We start from the raw sequence: 19,336 nt of genomic DNA on the forward strand, positions 1-19,336 counted from the left end.
CGCAGGATAAATGAGTTGACTTTGTGTTTCTTCACTTTGAAGATGTGCTCATTGTAGCACAAAACAGCTGTTGTGTGTGACAACTGACAACTATACAGGATCATTTTAGGCAAGGTAAAATAAACCATATTCTGCTAATTTTAATGATCCAGAGGCTATCCATCATGAAATTTAAAAGTGGGTTATAAATTAGATGATTTTACTTATAAGAGTTTTTATAAAGAAAACATAAATACAATACTGAATATGACGTTACTCAAAAGAGCTATAACACATATTACTACATAAATTGTGATTAATAAAGATATTTTAACCTAATAATAAAGGAACATAATCACAGATTAACAATAAATTGGTAAAGGCACACATTTCACAGATTCCTGATCCTCATTTCCAGTTCCTGTAGACATACTTCACAGCTATCTAGGAACCTGCAGAAAAGGACTGCTGTTATTGTGTAGTACATTTACATAGAACAATTGACTATTGGATACTGAAGTTGTATTAATAGTCAAAGATTGAACATTAAGAAACATGAACAATCTATGAAACCATAAATGCAAATTGTAACAGGACAAACCATCTTAGCTTTAAATCTACATCTATAGTTAATATTGAGATCTTAATAAATAAATCATCATCTAACTACAGTACTGACTCGATTAACCCTCCAACTGGCTATTGGCGTTCTCTGTAGTGGCTAGGCATTTTTGGCCATTTTGCAGTCATATTTTCAAAAACAAAACCAACAGATCAAACTTATTGAACCGTAATACTTGTTTGTAATGAATGAAGAATTTGAAAATGGCAACAGAATAAATATTTAGTACATTATGTATGCTATTAGGTAGAAAAAATAATAAAAAATTGGTTTTTGAAATTTGTAAAGTAAAACTTTGTTGCAAAGGTTGCATGAACCAAAAATTCTTTATGTGAAATTCAAGATATACAAAATGTTTAAAATTTATTTCCCTACATGGAAATGTAAAAATATTTTAATTGCCATTTTGTTTTAGAAAGTTATGGCTTAAAAACCAAAAATGGCAAATTCTACGATTTTGCGCTACAAATCTCAGACAAAACCCGAATACATTTTTTCTCAAGAAAAGTACACATTTTTTTAAAGGCAATAACATTATAAATTAAATTAATTAAGAATTTTTCATGGAAAATGGTCATTTCTATAAATCTTTATCACTTTTATAAATCTTTATATTTTTTTAGAAAAAAAAAACATTTTGTTATTCAAACATGTATATTATTTTTCAAACACATAAAACCCAAATACCAACTATAGAAAATGAAAGTAAATTTATTCCCCTACATGAACATGCATAGTTATAAAGGCCAATATAAATAAATATTTTATAGTGTTTTATATAAAATGCTGCTGGGCCCTTTTCATGTAGCGATCAAATCATTTCTTCTCTATGACGAAATGTTTCAAAAACAGGCTCAATGTAATCTCCCAAACCTCAAATTTAGTAATTCTATGCTCATGAAACAGTATATAAGACGATTTTTAAGTTGATTATGATTTATAAGATGACCTGCACAGATTGCCCCAAATTTTACATCGGCCAAACTAGGCGCTCATTTAAAACCTGATATAAAAAACATTTATCAAAAAACACCCCAATTCAAAATAAATTACGCCAAACATCTAGTCAGTAGCAACCACAACTATTCAAAAGTGGAAGAAAATATGACAGGAATTCACACATGCAACAATAAGGCCAAAACGACAGCTCTCGGAAAATTTTGAAATATATAAGGCCTTTAAATTAGAAACAAAACATATTTTAAATGACAAAATCAGTCAGGCGAACGAGTTGTTTCACACTATAATCTAACTAGACAGAGAAAGGAAACCAAGTTGATTTCAGATGACTTCACCTTGACCTTCGACGTAACTCCAGTTGCGGCCGGCTCGACGTAAGCGTGCAAGCATCGCGATGGTTTCTGTTTGTAAATACTTTATAAATATAATGGGTTTTTGTTTTGTGTTAGCTAAAAACTTGTATATATAACAAATCGTTCTATGAGGATTGACCCGATGATGTGGCTGTTGTCACGAAACCGGTCGTCGCAAGAAGAAAAAAATATATTAAACAAGGTAACAGTTTATTTTATTCTAGTTTGGAAAGTCAAATTTAAAGTCAACTCAGTTATAATAATTAATTATTGACATTATAATGTGTACATCAAACATTGTAATGCCACATTTTGCAGATAGCTTGTCCAGCTTGCCTACAGTTGCAAAACCCAAAATCCATGTACCAGAAAATAAAAATGAAAACTAGCAATGACTGGAGCCACGACGATAAACTTAAAATCTCTGTATGTCTGATTTGTACAGTAGGCCTATATCATAATGTTAACCAAATATTACCTGATGTAAGCGCAGTAGGTAACTGTACATTTCTTCATAGAAGGTGAATATCAGAGCATTGACAATAGAAGCTTTAACCAAGCTCGGAGTAAGGCCTTTGAATAGACCCACTGTCCTCTCTCCTCTAACAGTCTCTGTGACACATGTAACAAGACTGGAACAGGTGAAGTTCTGCAACACAAGTTGTGAAACATAAATTCATAGTGGATGAATCAATAGTATTTGAGGTTGTGATACAAAAGTTAATGGTGCTATCAACAAAACATGAAGTGAAACATATGTTCAGACTCAATGTTTTAACAAGTTCTAAAACAAAAGTTTAGGCGAGTTTTACTAATTAATTAGCTGAACAGCAAGTTTTAGTTTCTAGAATGAGGCAGTAAAAAAGGCACAATTCTTACTCCAACTGGAGAGAGGGGGGGGGGTTATGAGACCACTGGAGAAATGACCTTAACCTTCCATCGAGCGCATCACGGAAGTTACCTCCGGGTCACTATATTTTTCGTTACAAAAACTATAGTTTGCGTTCGGCAGGGCTATCGCCTGACATACCTCATGTACCTCTTTTGCGGAATTGGTTACGCCCACTCTTACCCCTTTCCCAGTGGATAGTGTGGTTTGTGCTCAGGGCGCTTTCCATTGTGAGTTCAGTCTACCGCCACAGGCTCCCGTGCCATCAAGGAAAGCTATCCTCCTTTGGGTGAATAACTTTGAAGCTACTACTAGCACGACAAAGAGTTACAAAACAAATGTAGACTTTTACAGACATAAACGATTTCAACGAAGCGCGCAAAACCAAGAACGATGCCCTTTTTCTGACACTACAGGTCTTAAAAAAAATATAGTTTATGAAGAAAAAATTACTCATGTACTTAAGAAGACGTTTGGTAAAATAACTATACTTTTTTCCTAATAAATTATTGGTGATTTCTTTTATCGAGCCGTTTTATTGCCTAACCCTTTATTTTAGTATGTTTGATGCGTAGGTTTTGAAACTACAAAGCATAACTATTAATGTATTTGTACTGTATGACAGGATAATATCTCACAGTACCGGTAACATTTTTTTCTACACTAGCACATGGTAGAGTGTTCCATTCAAGTCTTGAATAAAATTAGTCGCAACTACAATGAACAGTCTGTACTTTTTCTTGTTTAGGTGGTTACACTCAAATAAAAGTTATCCATCTCCTAGCTTCAAATAGTCAGAGAAGGGCATCATTATTTGAGTTACAATAACTTTAACAGAAGAATGATATCTCCCCTCTACATTTTTCCTCAATAGCTCCTATGAATGATGTGTTTAACAGATTCAATACCAGCTGTTGCTGTTACACTCACTCTGTATGTATAGTCTCCTGACACCCAGTAGTGAATGTGTTAAATAAAAGATTTCACAGTTTGTGGAACATATAGAACTTAAGTCACATAGAACCTTGTACACAGTAAAATGGAAATACCTGCCAGTTAAACAAATTCCACTAAACAATTCCAAAATAATTTACCAAGCACAAAGATAGTATACACAAAATGTTACTAGGCTAACTAAACACGACTCCTGGACATATCTTCTGATGGGATTGATGACAAGATCATTTCCATGAGTCGGACATTGAACGCCATATGAAAGGTCCAGATCCTGTCCCATGTATGCACAGACAACGCCACATCCCTCATCAGGTCCATGAACTGACCCTGGTCTAGAGGTTTATCTGGTGTGTTAGCCACTTCAATTATCTTGTCACAGACTGTCTGGCCCTGAACTGACCCTTCATCCATCCCAGTGTGTAAGAACTCAACAACCATCCTGGCGGTCGGTGGGTTGGCCAGCCTATTACACACTGACTGGTATAGAATGTCGTAGTGTTCTACTTCTAAGGGACTCAAAGAATCGTCTTTCTCCATTGGTAAAAATAAAATATGTATCTAATAATTTAAAATTTCACTTAAGTAAATTTTAATGGGTAGGCCTACTTCATATCACTATGGAAATATCAGTATGGTATACAGTTTAATAGATACACAATGCTAAGAAATGAATTTTTATTTCGTTATAATCTTTGTAAGTTAAAAGTTACACATAATGTTATGCGACCAATGAGTGGTTAAAGAATTAGTAGAAACAACATGCTTGCTTGAAGGAACATTGGACTGCCAAAATTTTACTTTAAGAATAACTGTTTTATTTCATTTGGTTGAAAATGTCCAATCAATGACTAAGCAGTGTGAACACCTTAGTCCTCTTAATAAAAAAAATTTTAATGCTGATTTTTTCTTTTTAATGGAATTGTCTAATCTGTTAGGCTCTTTCTTTACTCTTTGCTCCTCCCCCCACCCTTTTCCTAAATCTCAAGAAACTTTCCAAAGCAATCACCAATGCAGCAAACAAGTAGCTCTCTATAACTATGTGTAGAAGTGTTAACAGTGTTTAGCTAAAGCAAACATGATCACGGTCACATTGCTGTTCAAACAATATCATTTCAGTTCATAACTGAAATAATTCTTTTAGTAAACTTTGAAAAAATATTTTCTTTTAAGTATGTTGTCTTTTTGTGTAATTGTTTTCCCCCTGTACCTTTAAAAAATATTTTAAACTTTCAATGAACTGTGATTTAAAACTTAGCTAGTGTACACTCGTGGTTTCACAGAAGTTTACAAGAATGAATTACAAAATAAAATTAATTAATGAAATGAAAATCCTTCTTTATTGAAGCTAACTTAGGACCTCATGGTCCAATCTTACAGTTAACCTCTAATCACACAATATAGGTAATCAAATTTTGTTTTCATACCTTTCCATAGCCTTTGCGAGCTTGTTGGAAACCCTGGAACTGCAATCGCTTCCTAAAGAGATCCAAAGGGTAGACTAGTATTTTGGCAGTAAAGCCAGCCATCGAGCCAGCGACAGCCGTCTCTGACACTGTGAACCACTTGCTTGTCATGTTGGACTTGGTTTCTGACAAAATAACAATTAAATTAACATTTACAAAAAAAATAAAATAAAACTAAAACTGTTACCGTACTTAATAGAACAAGGTTGTATAATTTACTACTTTGCAACACTTTCCGTAATCTACTGATGGAGTCAGGATGGATTAGGTCAGATTTGTGTGATACAGACATGGCCAAGTGTGTATTTTAAGGTGAAAATTACTGATGGATGAGTGTAAAATTAATCAAATGATATTTATTTTTGTTACCCATTAAAACCATAAGTTTCTTTAGCCAGAACCATTTCATTAAGGCCAGTAGTCTTTTACTAGGTCTATTGATACAATTATACTTTAGTAAAGTAAACTCAATTGGATGATTAATATCATAAAAATAAAGCTTATGTTTTGAACATTTTGAGGTTCCAACTACAGTAATTATTTATTATATGGCTTCCTGTACAAAGTGTGCACACATAGTTTGTTAAAAATGTGAGCTTGTAAAATATGTATGTTTTAATACACACTACACAGGGATTCAAAAGCAACTATTAACCATTAAAAACACTTTTCTTAATTTAACTAACCTACTTAGTACTTACCAAACTCTTTAAGGAGTCTCTTAAAGAAATGGTATGAAGCAAATTGGAGTCCTGAAAGTGGTCCTATCTGTAGAAGTGTAGGAGACAATCCTTTGAACCAGCCACGAACCCCCTCGTGCTTATATATATGATTCAGCCCATGAAACATGTTTTTGTATACCTAGAAAATTGCTGTTGTTAAGTAATGTGAAATAACAAACAACCTATTTCGTATTACATAGAAGATAGAGATGAAATCCATATTTTCTAGCCCCTGAGCTGGTTCTATAACTAAATTGAAATATTACCTCCGTCAGCCAGCTCCTGCATTGTTACCAAACCAATGTTACGGTCGTTTCAGCATCACTGTGCCATCATCAGACTGATCAGCCAAAAGGCGTTGTTTAACCTTTTGGCTGAAACAGTCAGCTGAGACTGGCTGAACAGTCTGATGATGGCACAGTGATGCTGAAACGGCCGTTACATTGGTAACAATACAGGAGCTGGCTGACGAAGGCAATATTTAAATTTAGATAATGATGATTGTTTACATCGGTAATCTGTATCATGTGTTTCTCCAAGTTAACACAAAAACTAACAACCCAAATGGGCTGAAAATTTACATTAGAGTAATTTAAGAAAAGTTTGATCCAGCTAATAATAGGGAGACCTATTTATGTCCTTAAAATTACACCAGACTATGCCTATGAGACATCCTAGGTACCTATTAAGATTGAGCTTATTAAGGTTATTTAGTAATAACTGTCTGGGTAGCTGAATGGTCATATTGCTCGCCTGACAATCAAAAGGTCGCTGGTTCGATCAAGAGAAAAGTCAGTAGCTTTTTGATGGTTCTAAACTGGACCCAGCTGTCCCTGGTTATTGGGCTCTAAGCCGAAATAAAATATCCTGGCTACTGAAACAGCTGATCGTAGTCAGTAAAACCAAGCAAAACCCCAACTATTCAGGGGACAAAATCAATTCTCGTGATCCATAGTTATGCAAAGTATGCTTACGAAGTTGAAATTGTATGATACTTGTGTATCCACGTTGATTTAAAATAAATTTTACATGCCTTGTTATTTCCTTGGATGATGAGCCGTGTTCGAACGATGTCAAATGGGAACGAAAAGATAGTAGCCAAGCATCCTGAAGTGAATCCACAAACAAACTCCACTTTAGATTTGTTATCCGCTAACAGTGGATAGCTTTTTGATTCCTTAACCAAGCCATTGTAGACACCAAACTGAAAAAAAAATATCCAAATAAGTTCAAACAAAACTTTATAAGGATTGCAATAACTATTAGCAGTATTAGCATTGACTATACACAGAATAAAAACTTACTTCTTACTTACTTACTTATTACTTCTGGTGTCTTTGCCACGATTGTTTGATTGGGGAGTAGTCAACTTCCCATGTAATGTAAAATATGAAGCCAAAAATGTGGTGTAACCTTTTGAGATGGTCTAGTACCAACTAATTACAATATTATGTGTCAAGTGGTATACCAATCAGCTGTTTGCTATGATACTGCGTTGATTTTAATTTATATTCAACATTTGACTATTGATACAACATTTAACCCAATACACTAGTGCCCTCAAGTGAGATGGTCCTGAACTTCATCTATTTTCTTCGCTTCAAATTGTTACATAACATGGGAAGTCTATTCTGTGTATAGTCAATGCTATTCCCCCCCCCCCCCCACCCCTAGGACGCTAGGCATGAGCCTGGGATTGCTTTTCACATTACTTCAGGCTAGAACTAGGGGTTGCGGCATTATCACTTAGATAAAATCCATTGGTGACTTGGTGGGGATCGAACCCAGGACCCAGGACCTCAGGGACTGAAGTCCCGCGCTCTAACCACTACGCCAGCTCGCTCCCCTATAGTCAATGCTATTAGAGTATAATCCTGATTATCCACAATAATGTGGGGCTGAGGGATTATGGATAATGCAAACCTAACCAAAAATGCCTGGGAAATAACAAACACATTGACTTTGAATGCATATCAAAGTCAATGGTCAATATGTGTGGTCATTTTTTTCCTCACACGTCTATCATTTACAAAATAAATAATATTGAAGAGACTATGTGTAGGCCTAGAAGTAATATTGGAGAGAAAATGTACTGTAAAAGCTAAATGAAGACAAAACACAAGCGATTGTTTGCACTTTGGCTAAGCATGTCCAAGAAAATGGCGTAGTCTTTCTCATTGGCTTTAGAATGGACCAGAAACTTATATGGACCAAGCATAGATGAGGTCAGCACAAGACTGTCAAGAGTTGTACATCTGCTTAGAAAACTCACTCAGATAATAAGTCCACACTATTTGCTGGTGGTATACCACGCTCTCTTCCATAGTGAATTGAGCTATGACCTAATGCTATGGAAACATGTGCCTGCTTGCAACGATATCCTATTACTCCAGAAGGCAAATAAAATAAAATCCATTTATTGCCATCGACATTAAATACATGTATAGCAACGTCAATTAATTGTATAGTTACTTTTAGTAAGACTGGATCATTGTAAGTAACTCTTCATGAAAACAAATGTCTTAACAGTCTATAGCCAATACACCCTTCTGTGTTCTGTCAATGTTAAAAACAACTTTTTGAATTTCCCTACCAGAAGTACTATACATACACATAAAACCAGGCATAACAATGAAATAGACATCCCTTTCTGCAGACTCTCAAAAACAAAAAATTCATACCCGACCATCTACAATACCGGTAGCCTACCCCCAAACACTGAAGAACCTGGAAGCTTCTAAATTTAGCACTGCCCTGGCTAAAAGATAGGCCATATTATATTGTAAGAGTTTTTTCAAAGATTTGATACATCCACTGCCATGATATAAAAGATTTGATTTTAAAAAAGAAGTTTTTATTAGTATTTATTTAGTATTAGTAATTGAAACAACCTATCCGGCATCGCTGGTCTTGGTGACAAGGAAGATAATTAAGGTAATGTACGCCTAGTAATAACAAAATTAAAAAACAAAAGAAGATTTAAAAAGTGCCTTATTTTACTCATCTGCAGCATGCTGTTATCAGTTAATCATTGGTGGTTGTTGAAGTAAACAACTTTGAACCAAAGAAGCAAAATGTCCAAGGTATTCTACCTAATAAAAAACTATAATGAAAAAACCTAAATACAGAGCTATTTTTTTTATTGAGACGAGCTGATAGCCCGTCCTACGTACGGGAATCCACTTGTCAACTAAAACTGAATAATTCAGAACATTTAGTTTACACGCATATACACAAATTCTGGCAGTTTTAATGGGGAAGATCACCTTATAAACAAATGTAACGTGACCACCTATTTATTCCATTCGAATATAGACCTAAAATATGGCAATATGTATTTTAAATCCGATAATTTTACCATAAAACAGCATTTTGTGTCGATTTGAAAAATCTTGAAGTGAGATTGGCGACCGATTCACACTGGTTTTGAGTAGAGTAGCTACATGCCACCTCCAATTGCATACTGTACTACTTATGTACTTACTTAATATATGTACTTACCGTACCTTATCTTACCTCCGTGACCACTGAAACTTTTATGAGGATTCTTTTCTATCACCTGCCTATTCAAAATTTGGACCCCAGTCTGAGGATGCATTTCATAACTTGATATTTCCCGTCTATCGTGTGGTACTCCTTGCAATATACTTTTTAAAAGTTTATGCACAGCCTGTCCATCCAAGCTTTACCTACTTCTGGAAAGCATCCCTATATTTCGGTGTTAACACATTTCTCTTATCTCTCTGTTCTTTTTTATTTCGACCTCCGGGCCGTTATCTTGAACTGGTCTGTATATTTTCTCTGCACTTTATTATCTAACCCACTATTAAGGTTTTTCGGTTCTTTGGTCAGTGCCCGAGTTTCTGAATCATCAGTACTACGGGGATAGTTGGTATGGTGAGTCGACTTTGGTTTCTGCTGCACCCTGCAGTTTATTTAACAGTTTTAAAGAGACCTACTACACCGATTGACGCTTTCATTAGCCTACTAACCAAAATTTTAGTATGCCGACATACTCACATTCAAACATACAGAAAAAGAAGTATCAACACGTAAACCACTTATATCTTAAACAATTAAGCGATAAACTGCTGAAAAAATATTTCCCAAATATGAGTTGATATTTGCAATGCATAAACTAAATACTTACACAGATTGTATTTACGAAAAAACTTGATTGAACGCAAGTGTTTGAGATGTTTAGTTAAAAATAACACATTTCCTGATAACGCAGATCCTTCACGGTAAGGGAAAACTACCTACATTTTAAAGTGAAATCGTATGTAAGCAAACGCAAATACCAACGAGCAATATTTTTGTAAACAAACAACTCGTAACATAAACATTTCAATGACAGTTATAAACCAGCTGTTAGTTAAACCAGCATTGAAAATACTTTAAATTGCTAGCGTCGGCTGCTAGACTTTTAAAAAATTAAAACTTAATTTCGAAAAAACTGAAACCCTAAACTAAAATTATGGCTTCGACATTCCCTAGTTCTCAAAATTATCTTTCTTTCAACACAAAAATCATGAAAATCCGTCAAGTGGTTGATTCAGAATCGTGAAATAAAAAAACTCTGTTTCGTTTTAATATTATAGATGGTTTTAAGTTAATACTAGATCAATAATAAATAAATCTTGAGGGTTATTCAAGTCAAGTAATTATGAGTTTACATTTAAAAAGTATTAAATTTAATTATCACATTTTGTAGACATTGTATGTTACCAAGTTATTTGAGTTTAAATTTGTGTACTATGAAATACAATTGAGCATGTTCTCAATAGCAAACATTCTAGCGTTTTATCCATCTAACTGTCACGTACAGGACATTTTTTTAACATGGTCCAGTTTCAATTTAAAGATAAGAGAACTGGGTACGGTTACATGTTATTAAAATGCAATGTAAAAAATCGAGAGATAATAAATCCTACATATGCTCTCGGTGTATTATTGGATATTTGATGATAGATGGTTTCTGATTGCTCTGTTACCTGGATCATTCCGTAGGTGAGAGACAGAAATTGAGCTGGAACATGACCTTTCCATAGTGCACCAACTCCCTCTTCTAGAATGATCAACCGTGTAGCCTGGGGAATGCTTTTATATTTAGACTCTACTCCACTTTTTGCAATGGGTTCCACTTGAAGCTGAAACAAGAAAAACCAGTTGAGCCAGGCAACTTGTGTAAGATACGGCTTGCAATTATCCAAAAGGTTTTTGAATAAATTCTAAGTAATGTTTTGAGTCTGTTGTAGCCTAATGGTTAGTGTCTCACATGGTGCGAGAGGGCCACGTTTGATTCCCGGGAAGTCAGTAAATGATTTCCGTGAAATCATTTAGGGGTTTGAACTGCTTTTACTGGAAAGCATTAGAATTTTTTTCCTGTTTACAACTTGTTTTAAAATTGAAAAGGCTATATGTTTTTAAATATTGTACACAAAATAAGTCATAAGATAGTCCATACTAATGAACCAGGTTTTTTAATGAAATTACTTTTGCTCGAGTATGGCATCAAAAACACGGCAAACGCTAGAAAAAACTTGATAAGCTTGTTTTGAAGGTGGTTGTTTTGGTATTCAGATTATTCATAATGCTCAACCACATTGTTACGCATATTATTTATATTAATTAACATAAAACTTGATAACCTCGTGTCTGCAAGGGGTGCAGACGCCATCGCCCTCTCAAGAATCCAGTGCAGTTGTGATGATGTGGAGTAGTATGAGTGTAAATGAAGATACCTGGGCCCTATATATCTTCCTCTAACCACTGCCAAATCACGCACATTTCCTGTCTTAACCCAACTCTATTGCAAGGAATTAATTATCTAACTCGTCAAAGTGCACAATATTACCTTAGCTGCCTATCACAGCCAGCTTTTATGTTCTTAATGTATCTAATTATAATATAGTGAACAGAGAAATATATATATATGGACTTATTCTAATTCGTGAAAAAGGTAACTAGATTTAGCAAATGTGAATTCTAAATTTGTGATATTGATGGCCAGACCACGACCATTCGAGAACCTAATAAATTACATAATTTAATTACTATCTACCCTAACCTACACCCTTCCCCAACCCCTACGAAGTTATCTAGACATAGTCACTAGTACTTATCCGGTCAAGATGTACAGCTCCAGGCGGTCGACACACTACTACCCTCCTGGCTCGTTGCACGTGCCTTCCCGGGCCGACTGCGCGCGCATCGTCGTTACGTGACTTGCGCTATTGTAGCGATCCGCTACACAGTGACCACGGTGGACCCTGAACGAGCATAAGGTGATTACCGCAGTGTGTTTGACTGACGACTAACTCACAGGACACATCATGTTTTGCATTCTTTTAAATGATCCAAAGTATTACCACCCCAAAAATGATATCATTAGTCCACCTCAGTTTATGTCCAATTTTAGTTGTGTTCGCATTGCTAGAAAAGGGTGCCAAATCTAAATCATAGACTAACCAACACAAGTAGACTTCTCATTCCATTGTAAAATTTGAAGCCCGTTTTTTGTGTCTAGTTCACCATCTAGTGTCGATGAAATTTTGTTTCTATTATTATTTAGGGTTAATTTCATGATTTTTACTTCACGGTTTGGTTATTGTCACTAGACCAGTTATTGTGTATAATTAGATCGCTTTATTTGATTAAACGAGGTTTTAAATTACTGAAATAACAAGAAACAAGTTGTAAACAAAACACGACCTCTACTACTACAGTACACCGGATGGAACTAACAATAAAATTGTCTTCAGCTCATCCACAAGGATGAGAAATCTACTAAGCAGTGACGTATCTGGGGTAGGGGGCCCAAGGGGGCCGGGCCTGCCCAAAATGTATTGATATATATAAATTTATTAATTAAAGAAGTGTTGATTGTTGATAGGCTACAAGATCTCGATACCAACGATATTTGGACAATGGTATCGATATCAAGAAACAATCGTCAAAAGTGGATTTCGATACCGATATCAGACACTTTGGCGAGGATCGCGCAATCAGAAAATTAACGCTTTTGCCGCCATCGCTCAAGACGACAATGATGTTTCCGTGACTGCTCAAGACGATAATGACCGCGGGAGGTGTTCATGATTTTGCAGTAATCGTGGAAAACTAGGCGATGATGTTTCAGTTACCACGGGGAATATTCAGGATTTCACTATGACCGCAGGAAACAATGACGATGTCTTCATGAATAAGAGAAATTATCAATTTTTTTTTTTTAAATAACAGGAGACGATTAAGATGTCTACAAGTCCACAGGAGATGATTATGATGTCTAGGCCTACACGACCGCAAAGCAACAATGATGTCTACACAACCACCGGAGATGATATGAATTTTGCTGCAATCGCGACTTCGATAATTTCCTAATGACAGTGGGAGAACGGAGATGTTCATGATTTTAGTGAATTTCCCTGTAGGGAAATAGCAATTAGGCTACTGTAAATGGCACGGTAAGACCTAGGCCCAGGACCAATATAGTTTTTCATTATGATGTCCCTAGAGGCCAAAAAAACTAGTCGTTATTTATACAGTATATGTCCATGAACGCCATAAACTTGATTAATTAATTTTTGTCCGATTTTGATGAAATTTGGCTTGAAGGTGTAGGGCAGGATAAACATGAATTATTTTACAAACCAGCATGATCAGACTAAGAACGGGGATTTATGGGGAGTTTTATAGGATAGGCCTAAAAGTTGGTTTTTCTCATTTTCGACCCTCAAAACACATAAAATTTCAAAATTTCTCTTAACACCATTTCAAAGAGCTTAAAAAACAAATATTTTACTACACTGGAGTGTTTTTGTGCGGTTTCTGGTAACAGAATCAAATAAAATGAAAATTTAAAATTCCCATGTTATACTTATGGAGAATTTACTTAACTTTTGTAGTTTGCTTGTTTATAGATATATTTTGAGCAAACTTGGCAAGTTTGTTTATTCTATACTAAGCTAGGTACCTATTTATATTTCACTGAAAAAAAAAATGTATTTAACCTCTTTGTAGCGACAAACCTTGAACCTAGGTAGTTGTTAAACCTAATGTTACTTAAATAGATTTAATTTAAAATCCAAAACAGGCAAATGGAAATTTGCTTAGTCCACAGGTTTTGCTGCGGCGGGGGTATTATTATTAATTATTTGTTTTCTTCTGGATCAATTGATATGGACCCAATAAACTCTATTTAATTTTTTTTTTTAATAGGGCCCCCCATAGCAAACCTGCAGATTAAGTGAATGCCAATTTGTGTGGTTGGACTCAAATCTATTAAACAATTCATTTATTATTCCCCATTTAAATAACACTTGATCTTGACCTAAGTTAGTGGTGATGAGTAACTTATATATTGTATATTATATCCAAATATTATTTCAGCCTCTGGTGGTATCAAGGTAAAAAGTAAATCGGTCCTGGATCTAAGTCTTACCTATGGCCTATGGAAATAGGTAGCTTCTTTCCTATAGAGAAATTTGATGATTTTAAACAACCATCATAGATATAACTAGAGTTTCACAATTTTGCATCATAGAAACTTTGCAGATGATGTGCTTTATAGCAAGTAATTTCAATTTCTTAGCACACAATTTTTTCACCTTGTTTTTTTACCTAAACTTAATTCATGCTGCTTTACCTGAAATCTGATCTTAAGAACATCTAGCGGCTGGCAAATAAACCGTGTGGCAACTCCACTGAAGCCACCAGCTAGGAGAGGGATGTAACGTGGAACGTTTGTGTCTTTTTCGCTGTGAGACATGAAGTTGAATAAGAACTAATCATTAATATATTAATCCTGAAACAATCGCATATTGTTAAAATGAGATTAAGTTTAGATCTTGAAAACACTGTAAAAGACTTATGAAGCAAATTTTGCATGTGACTAATATCTTTGTAATAAAGTTAAGGCCTAATTTTAAAATAACCGTTATAAGAAACATTTAAACAATTACAAAATGAGGAGCTGACACAAGTACCTAAGAGGATTCAATTTCTTCTTGTTATGTAGGATAATCATTCATTTATGTGAACTAATGTAGGCCTATTTATTTTATAGTAGATATGCTATTTTCAGTCAACAATCAACCCATAGCGTGATGCAGCGAGTAACTTAGGAACATCCATGTTGCCTTACTTAATCTAAAAGATTAACTTATGTAAGTTGGCCATAGACAATATTAGAGGAATGTATTTTTTAATTTCTTCCCTGTAGTATAGCTTTTGCAGTAAAATACCCCTGCCACAGCAAATCTGCGGACTAAATAAGTAAATTTCCATTTGTCAGATTGGGGTTCTAACTTACTTCATCCTCATAAGAACAACATGGGAATTTTACATGTAGGCTAAGAACTTACAGTGTTTTTATTTATTTTTATTTTTTATCTGTATGTAAGTTTACCGGTAACCTATAATTGTACAATTAAACCTTTCCCAATGTAAAATTAATGATTTTTGAAGCAAAAGTTCACACAATGACTAATAAAATTGGGGTAAAGTAAGTTAAAAAAATATATGTTCACGGATAGAAATTTGGAAAAATAATTCATCAATGAAAGCGATTTGGTAAGTTTAACATTAAGCATTTAATCTGCCTCCTCGTTCGCCAGACCTATTCATGTGCGATTAAGTTGTACTTTTACTTTCTCCCCCTATACCATAGTATATGGAGAAAGTATTGTTTTCGTCAAAATTTTCGAGTTTGAGTTTTTAGTGGATATATTCGTTTTGGGTCCCCCTGGACCCAAAAAAGTGGTTTTCGAAGTGATGTCTGTGTGTGTGTGTGTGTGTGTGTCTGTGTGTCTGGATGTGTACAGAGCTAGAGACTACACCTGCGGTCCGATTTCGATGAAATTTGGTATGTAGGTTTTAATCTATGGTATCTCCAGGCGTTTTTTTCATTTTTTTGAAATTTTGATTTTTAATGGGGATTTTCCCATAAAAACCCATAAAAAACCGGAAAAATCGGATTTTCTCAAAAATTGCCCGAACGATTTTGATAAAAATTTAGTATGTTGTAGCCCTTTAAATTCTGAATAAAATGGTACAAATCCCATATCTGTAAAAATTACGGTTCAAAAGTTATGGTCAAATATGTTATTTTCCCATAAAAACCCCATAAAATAACGAAAACAGGATTTTAGAAAAAAATACTGTTTTGATTTAACATAGTATGTTATAGTCCTTACAATTATGATGTTTTTTTTTAAATTTTTTAGACATTTTTATTTTTAATGGGGATTTTCCCATAAAACCCCATAAAAAAACGGAAAAATAGGATTTTCCCGAAAATGGCCTGAACGATTTTGATAAAAATTTAGTATGTCATAGTCCTTTATATTCTGAACAAAATGGTACGAATCCCATTTCTGTAAAAATTACGGTTCAAAAGTTATTGTAAATTATGTCATTTTCTCATAAAACCCCCATTAAATAACAGAAAAATCGGATTTTCCCTAAAATGGCCCGAACGATTTTGATAAAAATTTAGTATGTCATAGTCCTTTATATTCTGAACAAAATGGTACGAATCCCATTTCTGTAAAAATTACGGTTCAAAAGTTATTGTAAATTATGTCATTTTCTCATAAAACCCCCATTAAATAACAGAAAAATCGGATTTTCCCAAAAATGGCCTGAACAATTTCGATCAAAATTTAGCATGTTATATTCCTTTAAATTCTGAACGAAATTGTACAAATCCCATTTCTGTAAAATTTACGGTTCAAAAGTTATTGTAAACTATGTCATTTCCCATAAAACCCCCATTAAATAACAGAAAAATCGGATTTTCCCAAAAAAGGCCCGAACGATTTTGATAAAAATTTAACATGTTATATTCCTTTAAATTCTGAACAAAATTGTACAAATCCCATTTCCGTATATTTACTCTCACCGCTTACACATGATAAAGGTTGTTGACAAACTTATGGGAGAAAGTATGTGTCAGAATGCTGATACCGTTTATTTTAGATTAACTTCATGCAAAGAGCTGAAAAATTATTTTATGTGCAAGTCATTAAAATCAAATTTCAAATTGAATGCAAGCATTTTTTTATTGTTATACTGTGTTTCACGTACACTGTAACTTATTTTAATTGAACAAAAACAGTCTGGAGGTACCCCGGTAACATAAATTAATAAGTCAGTTCTTAATGCTTAACTTAAACTTTACCTTCCTAATCCAACCTAACTTCAAGACACTTAATTACAGTCACGAATCTGCATGAAACCCAATACATTTTTAACCAGTGTAAGTTAGATATACGGAATATAATTACCTAAGTTAACTGGGATGTAATAAATTTCAAAGGCAGCGCTCACTCTTGCTCTCCAGCATGATAAATTAGGCCTAAGCTTAGGTAAGTTAAGTTAATACCGATATTTATTTATTTCGTCTTGCAAATGTGAAAGAGAAACTGCCAATCTTGAACGTGTAAGTTAGTAAGCAGCATTTAAACTAACTTAACCAATCCAAGGCAGTGTTTAATCAATGCTCCTAAGTTAGAGTAACCTATGCTTAACTTACTTAAGTAACTTAGGTTAATTAACTTAACTTAGCTGAGGCAGTAGGCCTATAATTTACAGAGAGCAGATGAAAAACTGAAAAAACGCCAGTAAAACATCAATGTAACATCGATGTCTTTTTAACTGAAGACTAGGCCTATGTTATCGGTAGCCTACATCGTTGGTTGACCTATTGATGCTCATCACTTTAAGTTAGGCTACCTTAGCTAACCTAATCAAACCAAACGATATATAAGTTATTGAATGAAATAATCGATATAAGTTATCGAATAATTTTTCATTCGGTTGTTTTTGACAACAGATACGGAAGTTTACCCTACTTTAGAATAGGGTGTGTAAGTTAACATTGTATGGGCTTGCGGTGTCCTAGGCTTTTTTAAAAGTTGTTTAAACTTTTCTGGTTTCAACCAGTAGGCCTAACAGTCTCAAATTCTTGGGTTATGAAGCTAATCTACACAAGGTTTTGTCTCTTAATTTAGTGTACCGGTAACTTAGGCTTCGCCTATTTAAATCAATTCAACAATTTGTGTACACAAGTTTATCTAACTTATGCCTAGCCTAGGCCTAACTTACTAATACTGTCCTAAGTTACACAACTTTTTTATTTTGTGTAGGCCTATTTTAATTATTAAGTTAATAGACATACCTGTAGCAATGTTATAAATTCAAGAAACATAACTTATAACTTAGGCCTACTTAACCGAGGCCTTACCTTTCGGATGATTTTATTTGTACCTCTTGGCTTCTATCTGCACTCTTCAAACCTCCTCCAGCGTATGTTTGGTATCTGGTTTCTATATATTAATTATCGTCATTAGGGTTCTGTTTGTTCAGATGCGATTAGCAGATCCACTTTTATGACTTGTGTGTGACTGTAACTTAGTGTTAATGTTCAATTATTGTTCGTTCACTTCAATATACATTACATTTGTTTAAGCTCGTTGGTTTATGGTTTTGTTTGGTTTGGTTTAACCATAAAGTTAGATAAAACATACTTAACCAACTAAATAACCAAAAATCACTCCTCATATTCATAAAACTAGAGGTTATGTTTTTGTTTATAATCTGATAACCAGACATGCGGTGGGGCACACGGAAGACTTCTCAGGTGCCGTTTGACGTCAATAACTGCTGACGTCACTAACTGCTGCGTCTGAAGAAACAGACAATTTTATAATTTTCTATTATTAAATTAAACTGTCATAACCTAACCAAACTAACCAAACGTGCTGATAATGGAAAAATCGAATAAAGGTTTACTAATATAAAAAATAGTTTTGTTCATAAAATAAAATTATAATTGCCTAAAAGTTCAGTTTTATAATTTTTTAATTATAAAATTAAACTGTAATAACCTAACCAAACCAACCAAACTTGCTGATATGAAAAAATTGTTGATAAAAAGTTAGTGCCGCCGGCGGGATTCGAATCCGAAACATTCGGAATATCTGCCCGCAACGCTATCCACTGCACCATCGAGGCCGATGGCTGAAGCCGTATACGTTGCGGTATTGGTGTTCCCTCAAAGTGACGTCAGCAGTTAGTGACATCAAACGGCACCTGAGAAATCTTCCGTGTGCCGTTTCGACCAGCGGTGCATGACCAAATAATAATCAGCTGGTTTGTGTCCGGTAAAAACTCAAAACTCATTCTATACAGTACAGTACTAATACCAGTACGTGAAACCCCGCAAACAGCTGTTTTCCGGAACTAGGCCTAAATCCTTGCGTAGGAAGTTCATTATGTAAACCACCATGTATGTATGTAAACAGAGTAGTGTGGCGAAATCTATATAAAATCCAATGTATGTTTGTTTGTTTGTCCTTTATTGACTCCGAAACCGCTCGACAGATTGT

At 34.5% G+C, this 19,336-nt stretch overlaps 1 protein-coding gene across 1 annotated transcript; it reads right to left on the reverse strand.

Moving 5' to 3' along the window:
• Positions 1-205: 205 nt before the first annotated feature.
• LOC128983106 (mitochondrial thiamine pyrophosphate carrier-like) lies at positions 206-18,502 on the reverse strand. Its single transcript, XM_054402268.1, has 8 exons — positions 18,193-18,502; positions 14,593-14,751; positions 10,940-11,095; positions 6,979-7,149; positions 5,925-6,084; positions 5,185-5,348; positions 2,393-2,563; positions 206-431 (listed from the first exon to the last, which is right to left on the reverse strand). The coding sequence occupies exons 2-8, from the start codon at positions 14,713-14,715 to the stop codon at positions 420-422; spliced, it is 957 nt and encodes a 318-aa protein (XP_054258243.1). The 5' UTR covers positions 14,716-14,751; positions 18,193-18,502; the 3' UTR covers positions 206-419.
• Positions 18,503-19,336: the final 834 nt, after the last annotated feature.

This window comes from Macrosteles quadrilineatus, unplaced genomic scaffold (assembly GCF_028750875.1).
Source record: "Macrosteles quadrilineatus isolate MER2022 unplaced genomic scaffold, UCM_ALF_1.0 Scaffold_1__1_contigs__length_201487025, whole genome shotgun sequence".
NCBI classification, from domain to species: Eukaryota; Metazoa; Arthropoda; class Insecta; order Hemiptera; family Cicadellidae; genus Macrosteles; species Macrosteles quadrilineatus.

Excerpts from the sequence above, each read along its gene's own strand:
- LOC128983106 (XM_054402268.1), bottom strand. The coding sequence starts at position 14,715 with ATGTCTCACAGCGAAAAAGACACAAACGTTCCACGTTACATCCCTCTC. Across the intron at positions 11,096-14,592 it reads TTCTTAAGATCAGATTTCAG|CTTCAAGTGGAACCCATTGC; the intron begins GTAAAGCAGCAT and ends TTCTTGTTTCAG. Across the intron at positions 6,085-6,978 it reads TCATCCAAGGAAATAACAAG|GTATACAAAAACATGTTTCA; the intron begins GCATGTAAAATT and ends GCAATTTTCTAG.